General features: G+C 36.7%; 2 protein-coding genes across 5 annotated transcripts in view; one reads left to right on the plus strand and one right to left on the minus strand.

Annotated features, from left to right (window-relative positions):
* Nucleotides 1-6,143, minus strand: LOC149089610 (uncharacterized). The gene is made up of 2 exons (XM_089231109.1): nucleotides 5,833-6,143; nucleotides 1-2,567 (listed from the first exon to the last, which is right to left on the minus strand). Exon 2 carries the CDS (start codon nucleotides 2,504-2,506, stop codon nucleotides 1,571-1,573), a length of 936 nt encoding a protein of 311 aa, XP_089087235.1. The 5' UTR covers nucleotides 2,507-2,567; nucleotides 5,833-6,143; the 3' UTR covers nucleotides 1-1,570.
* Nucleotides 6,128-17,084, plus strand: part of LOC149089611 (uncharacterized) — a 27,390-nt gene continuing 16,433 nt past the window's right edge. Inside the window, exons 1-4 of one of the 4 annotated variants that reach the window (XM_089231003.1) lie at nucleotides 6,181-6,476; nucleotides 11,942-12,044; nucleotides 15,171-15,404; nucleotides 16,794-16,959. In XM_089231003.1, coding sequence (XP_089087129.1) covers nucleotides 15,249-15,404; nucleotides 16,794-16,959 — 322 coding nt within the window. In that variant the 5' untranslated portion in view covers nucleotides 6,181-6,476; nucleotides 11,942-12,044; nucleotides 15,171-15,248. Of the gene's footprint in view, nucleotides 6,477-11,941; nucleotides 12,045-15,170; nucleotides 15,405-16,793; nucleotides 16,960-17,084 lie in introns of all 4 variants that reach the window. The other 3 variants (XM_089230914.1, XM_089255557.1, XM_089255965.1) reach the window with 3 other exon arrangements.

The following is a 17,084-nucleotide window of genomic DNA, read 5'->3' on the forward strand; positions in this document are numbered from 1 at the left end:
TCAAGAAAATTTTTTTTATTAACCATTGCTATAGCTACAGTTGCTACTATATAGCCCCACATATCTCTACTATATGGATCCACATATCTCTCATATAGAGAGTGCTGTTTTTCTCTCTCTGTGGGTGCGACATAAAAGGTATGTAAGTTATGCATTGCATAATTTGCACACCATATTGCCGCCACTATTTAATCTGCAAATCCTGAGAATTAGAAGACAAGTTTATTATGAGCAAAATAGCAAAGGAAGGCTTCCTAAGTTTAAATCGGCAATGGATTGTTTCCATGAAATGTACCACCCATCTGTGGTACATTTTCACATGTAGAAAAATTGGTAACGGAAGCCTTGTCACTACATTCTGACAAATTAACTGGAGTTAAGAAGAAATGACTAACACTGTTTTTCTTTCCAGAAAGCATCAATCTTGAATCACTAGATTTCCCCCTTTTAAAAAGGTGAGATGCCTAAAGAACAAAATTTCAGGGTTTGGGTAATTCACAGTCACCCCCTGAAATGTAGCCCCTGCGAATACGGAGGGACGATTGTACTTTCGCAAGACAGCAGAGCTGTCCATAGAGCTAGGGTTATCTCACTCCATGGCCCATGGGAACATGATCCAAGGACTCACATCGGGGCATACACAATGAGATCTGATGCTATGATTTTTAAATGTAAGTATATAAATTAGCTGTTGCTTCCAACTAAGCAAAGTCGCAACTTGATATTTTGTCATCGGGAACAATCCAGCATTTAGGTGTCCAGTGTAATGTAAAAGCAGTTAAAGGATGAATTCAGCTGCATGATACTGAACCAGAGGGTGCTCTGGTTCAGTATCCAGGGAACCAGACACGCCTATTTCTCACTAGTTGTGGCCCTGCAGTTAAGTATGGGAGGAACCAGAACATCACTTCGCCTGAGGACCTATGATGTTCAGACACGTGCACCCGGACATGCATAAAACCTCCACAAGAACAAATTTCACTGAACTCTAGTCCACTATAAGAATGGCCCCAGGGTGGCATGTCAGAAGATTTGATTTATTGGGTAGATTCTCATTGGATCTTCCTGTATTTTACAGACCTATTTTTCCTATATAATTCGGCTCTTGGGAAGGATTATCACCTACCTTCCAAATATGTGTCTGGCCCAGGGTTTCAGAGATTAAATTCCTATCGATAAGTAGAAAGGGTCTCCATCTTGGGTGGGGGGAATAACACTAGAGGGGCCACAAGAACAAAATATAATCCAAAGAAGGCCATGAACTGAAAAAGTTTGAGAAACACATCCCAGCTGACCAAAAGCAATAATCAGTCGAATCTATTACAACAAAACATGTATATTTTAGATAATTTATTGCAAAAAACAAGGTCCGTTCGCAGAAATCTCTGTATGAATTTGCAATACTGCATTTAACGAGAAAATTCATTCGATTCGCTACCTATTCAATTTCTTTTAAAGAAAAATATTGTTTAAAAAAATTTCTCAAACTGATCTTTCAAATTGGCTCTAAATATTTCAAATGAAATCACAGTTTGATAAAATTTAATAGGAAAAAAAAAACTGTTGTTTCTCAATATTTTCGCCTGTAGTGTCTAGACGATGATGATCGATACGATGACCACCTATCTGGTGTGACTCTTCTTGGACGTGAATAAGATGTATTGCTCGCTGCTGGGTCAAATTCCTCAACGACTATCCTTTGACCGTCTATTCTTCCACCGTTCATGTGATAAGCAGCAGCCTTTGCATCACGAGAGTGTTTGTATTCTACGAATGCGAATCCTCTCGAGCCGAATCCTCGATAATGGTCCACAGGAAGGTCTACGCGGGTCACATAGCCGTACAAACCAAATATTTCATATAGGTGACTTCTGTTTACTTTTTCAGAAAGACGACCCACAAATACCTTATTGCTGTAGCCCGTGCCACCCGCTTTATGACCGTCTCGTGAAGTGGACCTCTGTCTTTCCCGATCACGATGGCTACCGCGATCATCACGGGATACAGACCTTTGCCTTTCTCGTTCACCCCGGCTATCATGCCTGTCCCGGGAGGAAGATCGTCGTCTTTCGCGTTCACGATGGTTATCACGACCGTCAGGGGATGTAGATCTTTGTCTTTCTCGTTCACGATGTTTATCTCGGTTATCGGGTGATAGAGATCTTTGTCTGTCACGTTCATGACCCTCCCAGCGCTTCTTTTTAGACGAACGAGATGATGTTGGGGATGACGACAGTTTTCTTTCCCTTACAACAACTGATTTCTTTTGGTTAGCGGAATTCTTGGAAGATGCTGCAGAGTGTTTCGAACTACCGCTGCTAGAGCTGGATGCACTGCTACTACTTGATGCGTGGCTGCTGCTAGATGAACTCCTGGATTGTGACTTGCTACTGCTGCTCGATGCATTGCTTGGGCTGGATGAAGCGGCTGACTTTGGAGATTTGTTTCCGGATGATTTAGAACTACCAGTAGATGAGGACGAACTTCTAGAAGGTGAAGCAGTCATTCTTTTTGCCTTTCAGCTTTGGCTTCAGACTGAAGCTACGACGTTTCTTGGATGTTGAACTCTAAAGAAAAGTAAATAAAAATTTGTTGATGCAACATTGAATTAAGAAAAACAAAAGAAAATGGTTGTACATAAATATTACTCATGTAATAAAATGGTGTTGAATGTTGGAATGGAGGGGAAAGGGGAGGCAGTCAAAGCTACAGGTTCAACAGAGTTTGAGAAATTGGGAAAAAAAATTGAGCGGCAAATTTTTTAAGAGCCAGGCATGTACAAAGGATCCCACTCTGAATGTTTTTCTGCTCACTATGACTTATTTATGTGGTCCTATCTTTTACTAATACTCATTGAGATTTCCTGTTTAAAGCATTTTCCAGCCTTAAATTTTTTATGATGGTTTATTGTAATGTTATAAGAGCTGGATCCACTGTATATATATATATATATATGTTACTGCCAAAGTCTGAAGTTCGCAAACTGGCCGGCACAGATGACCCGGCCAATGTTCGAAATTCCGGCTTTTGCTGGCTTCTATGTATCAATCCCTATAATTTGAGGTCATCGCAACAGTGACACATTTTTTTGAGCTAATTATGGTCATTTATAATTAGCAAAGCTAATAATAATACATAGCTAATCTAACCATAGTAATTATGGTTAGATATGGCAACCCTAACGATCAAAGAAATCTGGATATCTATGTCTTATTGATCCATATATATGGATCGACATACAGGGACTGTCAAAAGCAGCCCGAAATTCAGACATTGGCCTGATCAACTGGGCCAGCAAACTTTGGGCTTTGGCAGTAACACATATACAGTGGAATCTTGATAACTTGACATGTGAATAACTCGATATTATTTATTTTGGACAATTGCACTGCTCATCCAAAAATGACGGACCTTTCAGCAATCAAACTATGCTTTTTACCGCCTAATTTTTCAACAGCAATTTCACAACCCCTGGATCAAGGAATTATCTTAAGTTTGAAAACTTTTTAGAGAAAATTACAAACCAAAATGTTGGAACGGATGCAAAACTTTGTTTTAGATACTGTTGAAATGATTGATTCTGCATGGAAGCAGTCACGAGTGCCACGATTCGGATCTGCTTCTGCCATGTTGGTTTTTGTTCCCAATCTTTGTAAAATGAAATTTCTCCAAAGATTTCTCTCAGATTACGTGTGAAGAAAGCATAAACAACGCTATGGGTGATTTTATCGAGGATGAATTTATGAACATTGATTCTGATCTTGTAACCTCAGGACTTTTAAAAGGTAACAATATTCTAGAATCAATCAACCAAAAAGCAAGTGCTTCATGTTCCGAAGAAATAGAATCACATATACACACACACACACACACACACACAGAAAATTCAGATGAGGAAATAGTATTTGCACCATCTTGTTTTGTGGCTAACATCCAAATGAACCAAATAAATTACCAATCCCAGCCCTGATGTCAAAGTTGGGCTCTGTAAACCAGTTTACATGGGTTAAATAATTTAGTAGTTTTAGGTCAAGTACTTTTTAATACCTGTCACAACGTAAGTAACAAGTAGTGAATGATCATTGGATAATAAAAAGTCACATTCACTGGCATAGTGCCTATGTAATCCAAAGGATACACTGGATTTTACTCTACTAATCTGCTAAATCACTTAACCTATGTAAATGGGCATTTACGTTAAAGGCCTAGGGATGGATTTTAAAGTTCTTGACGACTTACAATTTAATTAACTACTAAATCATTTGACTCATGTAAACAAGCATTAACATCTGCCCCAATTTAAGTAACAAATAGTGAATGATCATTGGACAATATGAGTCCACGTTTCCGCAGCACACATGCACATAGTTCCTACTTAATCAGTAAAGTAGAATTACTTTCTTTCAAACTGATAGTCTGGTCTATCGCCATGGGCTATTTACTACAAATTGATTTGTGCCGGATGTGCGTGTATCTACCCAACAGTCTGAGTGCATATATAGTGTTTAAGTTTTCAGTGGTGCCATATATATTTGAAATTGGGAGTGAAGTTTAATGATTGAATATGTGTACCATTGCAGGCCTGTTGCTCTCCATGATACGACTTTTTTCCTATGGGGAGATTGGCTCGCATTTGTACCTCAAAGTTGTAAAGCACAGAAAACCAACTTCAGCCGACTACCTCTGTGACATGGGTAAAGTTTGAACCTGGGTTCTCGCAATTTAAAAAAAATGGATTGGATCTTGGATCTTAAGGCTCACATACACACATTAAGTGATTAACAAATTTGAAATAATGAAGTACTCTAAAATCTGCCTTAACGTAAATAATCAAATCATAAATGCTCATTGCAAGGCCGGCGCCCACTGGTCCATGTACATAGTGCCTACTTGATCGAAAAAATAGATCTGATCTTATTCTACTTAACCACCAACTAAGTTCCTGGCAAAATGTGCTTGATAATTTTTCCCCTGACAAAAAATTTTCCTAACTTTCAAATACAAATACTATTATTAACAACAGGTGAAACGCCCAATGAGGAGGCTGATTTCTTCGACAACCCCCCCCCCCCCACCCGGAAGAAATGCAATTCAAAATCTTAATCTTCAAAATTTAAAATTTTTCGAGTTTCAGTTTCCTCCTTCACAGAAATTTTCCTTGACTTCTATCAAATATTTTCCCGACTTTACAGTCTCCATGACTTTCCTGGTTGTTGGTAGGTAACAGTGTTATATTAAAGGCCCGTTTACACAGGTTAAGTAATTTAGTAGTTAACTAAATTTTTAATGAATTCAGAGCGTGCAAACAGTGCATTCAAGATGTTAAGTAATTGAATGATTTCTTGGTAGTACTTCAAACAAAATAACTAGATTTATAGAAAATCACACAGTAAACAAATTGCTCAAGCCCCCCCCCCCCCTCCCCCCATATCCTAGTAGTAGTCATTGGCAGCGTTCCCTAGGTTTTTCATAGCCCCTTTCTTTTGTGTTTATGGTGTAAAAATAGGGGGATTGATCCCCTTCCAAGGGGCCGGCCAGAGCTCTTTCTGCCTCCACCCCACCCCATAGACAAGTGAGCTATGTTCAACCAGAGCCAACCAACACAATATATTCAACAAATAAAGAATCAATTATTGCTGAAAAACCTCTGATAACACAAAAACGGCCATTATCTCATATACAAAACAGCTTTGTCCATTAAAAACACCATATCAACAAAACAATCTGCTTATCAATCAATATATTTTCAAAACAATATTCACAACATCGAATATTATCAATCAAAAAAAAGAAAAACATAAACGTGATTTTTAATGCTGTGTAGATACTCACGGCTTCAATTAAATTCAAAGGTTCCACATATGCCGACGAAATACTGTGTGCATCCACATATTATTTCCGCCATTACCGTGATGGTCGGTTGAGTTTTTTTTGTTGTTTGCGTTTACGGACGTGACGATCACGATATCCGAACCGTCAACGAATCAGAATGGATCTTCTAATTTCTTGTGGGATTGATTATTATCTTAAATCATCTCTTATTGGTTGTCAATGACGCTCAGGCGTCTCGGCTGCTTTTTTTTTTTTTTTTGTAAAATTTATCATCTTTCTTTTTCTCTCTTATCCTGTCTTCACCTGACTGACTAACCATCAGTTTCCTCTCCCTCAAGCTGAACCGTTGCGCGACTTGCCCCGGAGAAAGAGAGAGAGAGAAAGAGAAAATAATAGACATTGATTGAAAACGTTATGTGTATGTGTGTGTGTAGACCGATGGTGATGAATCCTCCATCTTCCCTTTAATAACAAGGAATGTCGTTAATTTTCTAGCTATCGAGGATTATGCATCGTTTAATCCTAGAATATGACTCGAGTTTGTGGATTGATCATTCTCCTTCGTGAATTCCTCATCTACTGAGATATTATATATATACACAAAAAAAAACATCATCGCGGAGGACATGGCGGAACGCGATCAGGTATGTACTCCCTTGGCAAAGCCCAGTTTTTAAGTACTCGCTAGTAACGATCCCGATGGATTTTGTAATGGTAAAATGCAACAGGGAGGTTCGTGATCGGTTCTTATTTTGTAATATCCAAATAAACAAGCTTCACCCTTTATTTTCCATTCAACTTTTTTGACAGTAAAATATGCCTGTGTGTGTGTGTGTGTGATGATGACCGCCTTGAGGCATTTTTTTTTTGTTTTGTTAGTGGAGCTCGTTTTTAAAAACACTGTTAAGATAGGTATTATTAATGATTTCAATTTTTATTTTATAGTTTTTTTAATTTCAAATGCTAGGCTTTTGATGTTGGGAAATGTTTTGTTTCGTTGTGTTCGGTGTTTTATTTAATGGTGCCTTTGTTCCGTTTGTCCTTGCGCAACTGCTACATAACTGTGTTGTGTGCAGCTTTTTTCGTTTCCTGTTGTCAGGCTCAAATATGTCGTCGTTGACGACCCCCTTTGTTGTTTTGTTTTTAAAAAATTGATAATTATTAATTATTATTATCATTTTTTAAAATTATTTCTACGTGAAAGACCATATTCAGTTATAATATGTAATTATGTTGTGATAGGTATGTACATTGTTGCTTCTCAAAAATGGAGTTGCAATTAATTCGATCTTTTGTAATTTTCTAAACATTTTAATTGTTATGATGTGTTTGTTAAAAAAAAAAAAAACTTGAAATATAATTTTAAATATAGAAATACATATGGATTATATATTATAAAAACAGTTATTATTTGTTTATTTTAATGGTTAATGTCTCATTTATTCATCAATATTGTTTTTTAAGAGAAGCTTGTTATCTGGAATAGCTATTTCACTAATTTATTTCTTATTTAAATATTTGTTGAAAGTACGGGGTGGACGATAAGTCCTGGACGCATTAAAAAAAATCAAACCAATTGACATGAAAAGATGCAGTTTGCACTAAAATACTTAGCCTAGAGCTGGTTTTTTTTGATAAATAAAGAAAAAGTTCAAATTTCAGTCACAGAGGGTGCTGTTATATAACACAAACAACTCCGCAGAACACATAAAATGAAACACAAGCAGTGCATTATTAATGTTTGTGACAATTTGCATTGCATAAAACTACCATATTTTTCAACATGAGCATCGTTTAGATGTAGCCTGTGATGTAAAAAGGGCCCCCATAATTGAAATCAGATAAATTTGTGTAACGCAAATTGCCACAAACATTAATCGTACACCGTTTGTGTTGCATTTTATGTATAATGTCAAGTTCGTCATTTTATAGCAGCGCTTAGGCCATCGTAACTAGGATTTTTGCTGATGGGGCAAACATTATTTTGCCCCCCCCCCCCACAAATTTCAAATTAGATAATTTTATCATGTTTGTTTCATTTTTTCTTTGTTCCCACCTAAAATTGCCACCCAATGGCATTTGCCCTCCTCTAGTTCCGGCCCTGGCAGCACCAGTGAGTGAAATTTGAACCTTTTTTTTAAATTTATCAAACAAAACCTCTTGGCCATGTGTTTTTTGACATTCGAACTGTACATTTTTATGTTAATTGGTTGATTTGTTACTAATTTTTAAAATGTGTCCAGGACTTCTCACTCCGCCCCTGTAGAACTTTTGGTTTTCGGAGCCAGCTGTTTATGAATAAGGTCATTCGTCCATTGGAAGTGACAATAGCAGCTCGCGTAGCTTGCTGCATGTTGTCCCTTCCAATGGATGACAGCTGACATTGAGTTATACGAGGCAGAAGGCTTCTGACATCATCCACTAAAAGTAACCTTTACACACTACTAGAGTTGCGACTGCACTCCATGCAGATGAGTGTGTTTGTTGAATGATCTTGAAGATATATTGAAAAACTATTGTTAAAACTTATTAAGTCCATACTCAGACACCTGACACAAACTAGGAGAAAGTGTTCTTGTTGTAAATAAATGGTAATATTTAATTAATTACTACTTACCATCACAACAACGATAATTATCAAATTTTAGGTTTCCATGTTCACGTGGGAAAGGTGAGTGGGGGAGACTGTCTGAAAAAGAGGAAAACAAACAGCGAATGACATGAAAGAAAGTAAACAACTACACTCAGGGCTGTCTTAAGAGTATCATGGGCCTCCGGGCCAAGTGGTTTTTCGGAGGCCTTAGCTGGTAAATTTTAGAAAATTTCAACCGGATCTCGTTGGTAATATTTACTCTTTTTGCTTTGTGAGGCGCCTCTTCTCTTGAAGGCCCCAGGCCGTGCTTGAGTGGGCCCATGTGTTAAGACGGCACTGACTGTACTGCGCTTGCACATGTATGGCAAGAGGCTCAAGATCCTGTTTGAATCGGAAATCTCTGTCATCTGCTGTTATAGCTCAAAGTCGTTTCTGATGGCCGAAGTTCTCATACTTTCTGTGCAAGGATCAGTCTTGCAAATACCGACAATGTGTATGACTTATTTATCGCTTCAAGTTGCTGCCAAGTTGCCAATGGACAACTGGTCCAAGAGTCTCTTGGTTCGGATCATCACAAGTTTGACTAGATTTCTCCAACCTCTGTGATTGGTGTCATCAGGAGTTATTAACTCAAAAGTCGATACTCAGTCTCATGACGACCTTTGACCAAGATGACCATTATATAGTCATTGAGTCTCTTATTTATCGTCATTGAAAGTTTGTTGGCAACAATATTTCAGTATTGAGTATTTGCCAGGGACGACCCCCCATTCATGTTTTAATGTTGCTAAACAATACTTATCATTTATGGTGAATTTTGGGTGAAATCACTCCAACTCGCCTGGGTACCTGCAACTTAGGTTGGCAAAAACCAGAGTCGTTATCAAATGAAAAAGTACTGTAGGTATATGAAAGAGGGTCAGTATGCCCTGAAAAAGTCGAAAGAAGCATTATTTTCGATCTTTTTCATCAGGCAAAGGTTTTCTTTTTTTTTTTTTGGTGCCTAAAGAGCATAAGTATTATGATGGACAGTTTTTATTGAGGGAGAAAAATGTTTTGCTTCCTAGAAACTTGGTTCATTTTTTTGGATTTGTCGGGCCTCTGTGCAATTCAATTGGCACATGAAGTAATCTTCTCAATTATTTATAACTGGTATCCAACTTTTTGGGTTTGTCTGGACTATGTTAAAGACTGGTTTAGAAGACTGGAGAAGACACTAAAGATGCAAAGGCAGCTGGTGCGCCTAAGTCAAACTTACCATTCCAAGCCAATTAAAATGAGCCAAGACTAAAGATCCTTGAGATTGAAATTCAGTAACTTATAATTCAAGAGGTGAAAATGTCACCTGCAGCTTCCAGATGCACATCTATTGAAATACAGTGAAACTTCGATACAGCGATATTTTACAGACTCGAAAAAAATGTCATTGTAGAGAGATTATTATTATATATCGAAAGGTATCTTTATCTCATCATGTCGCAATTATTGTGCTGCGGGCACTTCTTTCCATTGTTCATAATCAGTATCATCAGAAATTTGATAATCATAGGTGTATGTGAAATTTTCTAGAATGGGAGGGAGTTCATGTTTAACTAGTTTTTTTTTTTAAATATCGGCTCAAGGGAACCCCTCCCGCTGTTATTCACACCAGTGTTCACAACAATAATTAAAACTACTTTAAATTGGAAAAACATATAGGCCTAATATGAGAATGGAAATTTGAATGAATAAAATTAAAGGAAATATGTGCCATATCCATGTGCCTATTTTATTTGAAAATACTGATAAAGAAACTTTTATCATTAAAATTGCTGACCAATTAAGATGGCTGATATGTGTGACTTTGATTTATAATTGATCAACATTTAATCTATTTTGACACACGAAAACGTGTATTTAAAGATGAATTAGTAAAATGTTGAAAGCAAAAATTCAAATGATTTTCGCCTGTTTGGTCAAAATATATCATCATGAACAAGAGATGCTGAAAGTCAATTTTTTTTCCCAGCACAGCATATAACGACCTAGAAAGTAATCCTACTGACGTCGGAATTTCTTAGTTCTGACCCTCTTAACTGAACATTCGAGTTGTAAAAAAGCCTACATTGCCTACTGTAGTTGTTGAAAACCTATCACATAGAGGGGAAAAAAATTAATCCAGAGGGTTTTCACGTTAGTAAGCAGAAGACATTGAATTTTAGGATTGGGGTGCCTGGAGGGAAAAAAAGACAAAAAGGAATGTCTGGAGTTTAGACAGTTGGTAAGTGCTCAAAAAAAAAAGGACAAGGTGGGTGGTAGAGAACCCACATGCAACTACCACAGTAAACAATTAGATTGCGCTACTATTCTGAAATAATGAGCAAAGCCTTTTGCATGTGGACAGACAATGCCCAAAAAGTATTGTTGATAATACCATAAAGAAGGTTGTTCAAGTGTTCAAAAGAGCTAACTAATGCTAGTCTGTGGGAGTAGCCGGAATAGGAATGATGGGAGGGGGGTTCGGGGGGGGTAAAAAAATTCTATAACACACTACAGCAAGCGTTCAGGAAAAGAAAACTTAACGAAACTGGTTTCACAGAGACTCGTTGAAGAAAAGAGTTTGAAAAAATATCTAAGGAAACGGCCAAGCTGAAAAAAATTTGTTACACCTCTCTGAAAAATATTGTTATGGAAAGAGTTATCATTGTAGAGGGAATATTGTCTGAGGCTTTCATGGCCGGCGTTAAACGACTTGCAAACTGTTTCCGGGTTATTAGGCCATGGTCTAGGAGATTTTCTTCCTGACGTTTCGCCCACATCTGTGGCAGGCATCATCTGAGGTTAATTCGACGTAAGTCTCCGCGGCAAGCGAGAAAGGCTTCGTACATCTACTGTCATCGACTTGTTCTCTATATGCATTTCTGAGACTTGATCGGCCGCAGACAAGCCAACCAATGCGGTTCTTCTGCGGCCGATCAAGTCTCAGAAATGCATATAGAGAACAAGTCGATGACAGTAGATGTACGAAGCCTTTCTCGCTTGCCGCGGAGACTTACGTCGAATTAACCTCAGATGATGCCTGCCACAGATGTGGGCGAAACGTCAGGAAGAAAATCTCCTAGACCATGGCCTAATAACCCGGAAACAGTTTGCAAGTCGATTGTAGAGGGAGTTATCGTTATATCAGGTATCGTTGTAGCGCGGTTTCACTGTGAATATATTTAACTGTATTGTTTTTTATGTCGAAAAAGGCATATTAAAACTTGAAAGTAATGTGAAGCTTTTGAGTGGTTATGTGGAACAATTACTATTAGAATTCTTGTTTTGTGGTTTTATCCATGGTTTAATTGAAATATAGATAATGCAAAATAGCCTGAAAGACACCATATAAAGCAATTTTGAATTGTAATTAAATTTTGTTGCACTGTTTTAGCATTGTCCGGTCCATGCTATTATTTTTCCTGAAAACAAAAGAGAAATTAATTTGTTATCAGATTGTGATAAGAAATCAAATAATTTAATTTCTTATCACTGTAGGAGCAGTTAATCCCGATTCCAAGCGTTCCAGAAGCATAACCACTGTCGGCTCGCCTAGTGAGACTTTTTAATTTTCATATGCACATGGCTTTTGGATCCCTTAGTAAGTTTGATGTACAATCTGTGTTTGACATTTTGTATATGTGTAGGTTTTTAGATTGATTTTACTGAGACTCCTCATAAGTTGCTTGGGATTTAACGTTATCTTGTGATTAAGATTTGTGTGGATTCTGTGATCATTTCTGTTGATGTAGTCTGCACACAGGCTAAGGCAGTTGCTGCTCGTAAAATCTTGAAAGGAGATCTTGAAAATATCATAATAGAAAGTAGACTATCTTATGTTTTTTTATGATGATCACCGGGGCCTCACTTTAACTTGATGCGAGGCCTTGGGCAAAGCAGGTATTGGGGGACCCCCCCTCGACTGTAGTCAAAGGTTTATCATATGTCAGAAAACACATATTTGTAAAGACATTTCAAGGGGATACAATAAATTTTGGATGAAGATTTAACACAAATTCTTCATTAGATATCTTAATTTTTTTTTCATGCTCTCGTGTTACCAAAAGCATTTATAATATCAAAAGCTAATTTTTGGGTTGTCTCAGCTTCAATTCACAATAAAGCTAACACTTTTTGTTGTACAAGATTTGTGTGAACTGGTGATTTTATCCTATTAAGAAGAAGGATCTTTCTCCAAAATAGTTTGATATGGGTGATGGTAAAAAACAATTCTCAACATTTAGGGAAATGTCTCTTCTCAACTTTTACCCTTATTTAGCATTTGTAAAATTTTTTCACCAACCTGATCTAAGGATGAAAAATTTTCAATTCATCTGTAAAGGTGTCTACGCAATCAAATGCAACTCACGATGCCTGGCAGTCGAGCGATAAGGGGAGCTAGCCTCTCTCTGACTATGCAGGTCTGGGTTTGAATCCTAGTTCAAACATGAATGTATACTAACACTAACAAATTCCCTGGAGGGACCATGCTGATCCCTTGGAAATACATGATCACATTATTTTAATTTAAAAAAGTGCAAATATGCAGAATCTTCATGCAGATTTAAGGATCTCCATGTTGGTTAAACATTCAAACTTGTTACTCTTTCGTATATAATTTTACTGTCAGAGAAAAATGTGAAATTGAGGAATCACACAAAACATAGTGACTAGTGACACATTGAAATATATTATTCTCGGGTAGTTAATTGCATTTATTATTTGTGGGTCTCTTTGGTGTTCCTGTACACTGAAGAATTTCATAATTTTGGTTCTCATCTCTTAATTCCTCTGCCAATTTTTCATACAATGTAAAACTGTCAAAAAGACATTATGTTGTGTTAAAGTCTGCTAATGACTGATACAAAGGAACAGCATGAGCTAAGTTTGTAGATACATTCTGCAGTTATACACTTGTTGCCAGATTTGTTTGTCTGTTCCCAACTCAGTTTATGAGCACTACTAAAGTTGTTATCCAATGCTTCGACCCATCAGCCAATCAAACAGAAGTGCATTCAAATTCAAAGAGGGGCAAAAAAAGCCACTCGATTTGAGGAAATCAAGATTTGATAACTAATGATGGGTACTTTGGAAAGATTATAAATGTGATTTAGAGATATTTTTTGACTTTCAAAACTTCTATAAAAACAGTAAAAATATGTATTATAATAAATTTAGGGGCTACCCTAAAAGATGGGGTCCTGGGCAAGTGCCCTTTCCCATGCAGAAATTGGGCCCTGATCATCACATTCTAAAAGTATTCATCTGATTTGCTATGGACCTGATGGCTGTAATCCCATTTATGAACATTTTATCTGATTAGATGTCAAAAAATTGCTTTTATGGGTCATAAATTTAACACCATTTCATTTTTGTATGAGACAAATCTGGAATAATTTTAGATAATTTTTTTTCATAATTTAAAGTGCTGTCTCAAATCTTATGTTAAAAATTTTGTAACACTGATGAAAAAAACTTGCTCAGTGCACACACACGTTGGTCTACTATTAATTATTCTCATTGAACCAGTCGATCTCTTCTTTTTAAATAAACAAATCTAAATTAACACAACAAATTAACAAAGCTGATGGAAAGCTTATCAATGTTCATCAGAACTATGGGGGTATGGCTCTCTTAGAACACCAAAATTTTAAAACTACACTGACTGTTTGTTCTGCATTTAAAACATTATGGCCTTGACGGAAACATTATGGCACATGCACGTATTAATTGTTGGATTAATTAAGTATATATATATATATAATATAAAAAATTGGTTAATCAATATTTAACAAAGTTGGCGATAGTGCTCATTAGAAGAGGGCAGTGGAATCAATAAGTTTGGGAGACTCTGATACAAGTCATCGAAATTTCTGCATAGATGTTTGTTACATAGGTTTATCCTACATGGTGTTTATGTTACATAGCCCCAAAGCAGAATGTTATGCATCGTTCTGCAACGAGCCCCTGGCTGACTGGAAATATTCTGCGGTAAAAATTCCCATAATAGAGTTTTCTGTACCTTTTCCTTAAAATTCTTCCTGATCTGCAGTAGCACAAATTTTTCTGCAGATTTCGGCATGCTCGGCTTTGGGGCTACATCTTGTACCACAATATTGAAAAATGTTGTTTATATCAATTTAAATATTCCATTTTAAAGAAATTAAAATTTAAAAACTGGTTGTCTAGTGAAAAGCTAGGCCCAGGCCTGTGTGCAGTGTTCCCTCAAAAATTTATTTTCCATGTGCAGACCTCATTTTTGTGTATGCTATATGGCAATAAACCACGTACAGCAATTGTATATTTGTTAATTTAGCATGCACTGAAGTTTTTTTCTTTTTCAACTGTGCATATATGTGCAGCTTAGCAGTAAAATTGCCTATGTGGTAAGAAACTGTGTGGCAAGGGCTGCAACTTCGGGGTAGAGGGGGGGGGAGAGTAGGTGGGTCTGGTGCTCCGGGCAGTAGACCAAAGAGGGAGCCAAATTCACTATTTAATTGCTCCTTTCTGCATTACAAGGGGTGTCAAAATGCCTGCTTGCCCTGGCTATCAAAGCATCTAGTTGTGGCCCTAGTAAAAAATATGAATATTCATCGGTTTTGTTCTTTGTCAAAAATTCTACTACAGGGCTTGATATATCCTGGGCACCAAAACTTTAAATTGATTTTGTTAAATATTTCTATACTAAATTCTGCAGAAATACCAATTTTTTTTCTTTCAATTTCAGGAGGATGCAGATGCAGACCCTGATGGTTTGGACAATGACCACGAAGGCAGCTATGCTGAAGATGGTGTGCGCCGTCCAATGAATGCATTCTTCATCTTCTGCAAGCGACACAGGGATGTCGTGCGAGAGAAATACCCTCATCTTGAAAATCGCAGCATAACTAAAATACTTGGTGAATGGTGGGCCAACTTGGATTCTTCAGAGAAGTCTTCCTATACTGACTTAGCCAAAGAAGTTCGTTCAAACTTATTTATTATTTTTGAAATACTTTCCTTCAGGGCTTGACAAACCTTAGGTCACCATGACAATAAAAAAAAAAAGAAATTTAATTGGCGCTTAATTTTTTTTCTTTTTGTGCATGCTAACTGAATTGAAGCCACTGGACAGGAAATTATTGGAATAATGTTATTAAGTATTGGAAATTATTTAAGTGTGTCTGTTAGTATGCTGAAAGGATCCTAGTCCCAGACAAGTCAAAGGATACATTATTTTGGACCAATTTTGTCTGGGGAAAAAAAATGCTGCTTGTCCCCTACATATCCTTTTGATTTGTCAAGCCCTACTTTACTGTTTAATAATTCTATGATGAAAATAAAAAAAAGCATGGCAGTTGTATAGAAATGAAGTTTTTTATTTTTCTAAAAGGCTTTTTGCACATAAATGTTGTGGATTCTATTCAAGAAGTTTTCAAGACATTTCCCTCTATCTAACAGGTCTTATTGACATATTTCTTATTTTCCCCCCACCATACCAAAAGGGTCAAGAAATTTCGTAGCTCAGTATGTTTTTATTGACAATATGTTCCAATGATGACAGATAAAGTAGAATTAACTCTACGGAATTGCATTAAGCTATAAAAAAAATTGAACAGTATCAGGCTAGTGTATTAAAGGAATAAAGAATTAAAGAAATGTATTGTATAATTTATAATTCAGATACTACAGATTTCTTCCAGATCACTATTGCCTATCCTACATCACTTATTGCCTATCAAATTCAACTTATCGTATTCTGAAGTAAAAAAAAGTAAAAAGTATCGTATTTCTGAAGTAAAGATGGAAATGCTTGAATTTTCATGTTATGTCAGTATCGTGCTGTAGGTCTGCCTGCTCTCTGCGGAGAGACTTTTTAAATGGGAGTTTTTTTATGGAGTTAAGGGAGGTTGCAATGTCTTCACTTAGAGCTTCACACTAATAATGCATGTTATAAGGAATTGGAAAGTGTGTCTCTGGTGTATTGGTTGGTGTACTTGCCCGGTATGCAAGGGGATCCGGGTTTGATTCCCAGAGGAGACATCTCATTTTTCTTTCCAAATATTCCTTTCAGCATAACATCCAGAAAATTCAATTTTTCAGTATGTTTCGGGCCGAAAAAATACCATCTCTTTTAATTTATGTATTTGCATTCAAATATTTTTCCTGCTCAAAATTTTTTTTTTTGTATAATTGTAGAAATTTGTTTAAAAAAAACTTTTCTACAAATTAGAATGTTTTATATTTTGAAACATTTCTTAAAGAATTAGTTCTTACATGTATATTTCACACTGTGACATTAACCTTATTGATTACAATACACATAAGTATTTTTGTAATTTAATTGTAACTTTTCAACCTCCTCATACAGTACAGAAACGTATTTATGAAGGCTCATCCCGATTTCAAATGGTACAAAGCACCAAGTGCTCCAACTCGGACACTGGTCACTCGACCATCCAACAGCCGGTGCGTGCAGATCAAAAAAGACAAACCTGGTTCCAAACCATGTGGCATAGCTCTGGGAAAGCTTGCTGGTGAGTGTTTTTGGAAGTCTTTTTTTCTTTTTTAAAGTGAGTTGTGTGTAGTATACACAGTATAACCTCTCAATAATGGACACCCCCTAGGACAGAAAATTTTTTGTCCGCTACAAGGAATTCTA

Source organism: Pholcus phalangioides, unplaced genomic scaffold (genome assembly GCF_987345545.1).
Source record: "Pholcus phalangioides strain wild (caught in Gottingen) unplaced genomic scaffold, Ppha-v1.0 ptg000001l_1, whole genome shotgun sequence".
Classification (NCBI taxonomy): Eukaryota; Metazoa; Arthropoda; class Arachnida; order Araneae; family Pholcidae; genus Pholcus; species Pholcus phalangioides.

Coding starts and splice junctions, on each gene's coding strand:
- LOC149089610 (XM_089231109.1), bottom strand. CDS start 2,506: ATGACTGCTTCACCTTCTAGAAGTTCGTCCTCATCTACTGGTAGTTCT.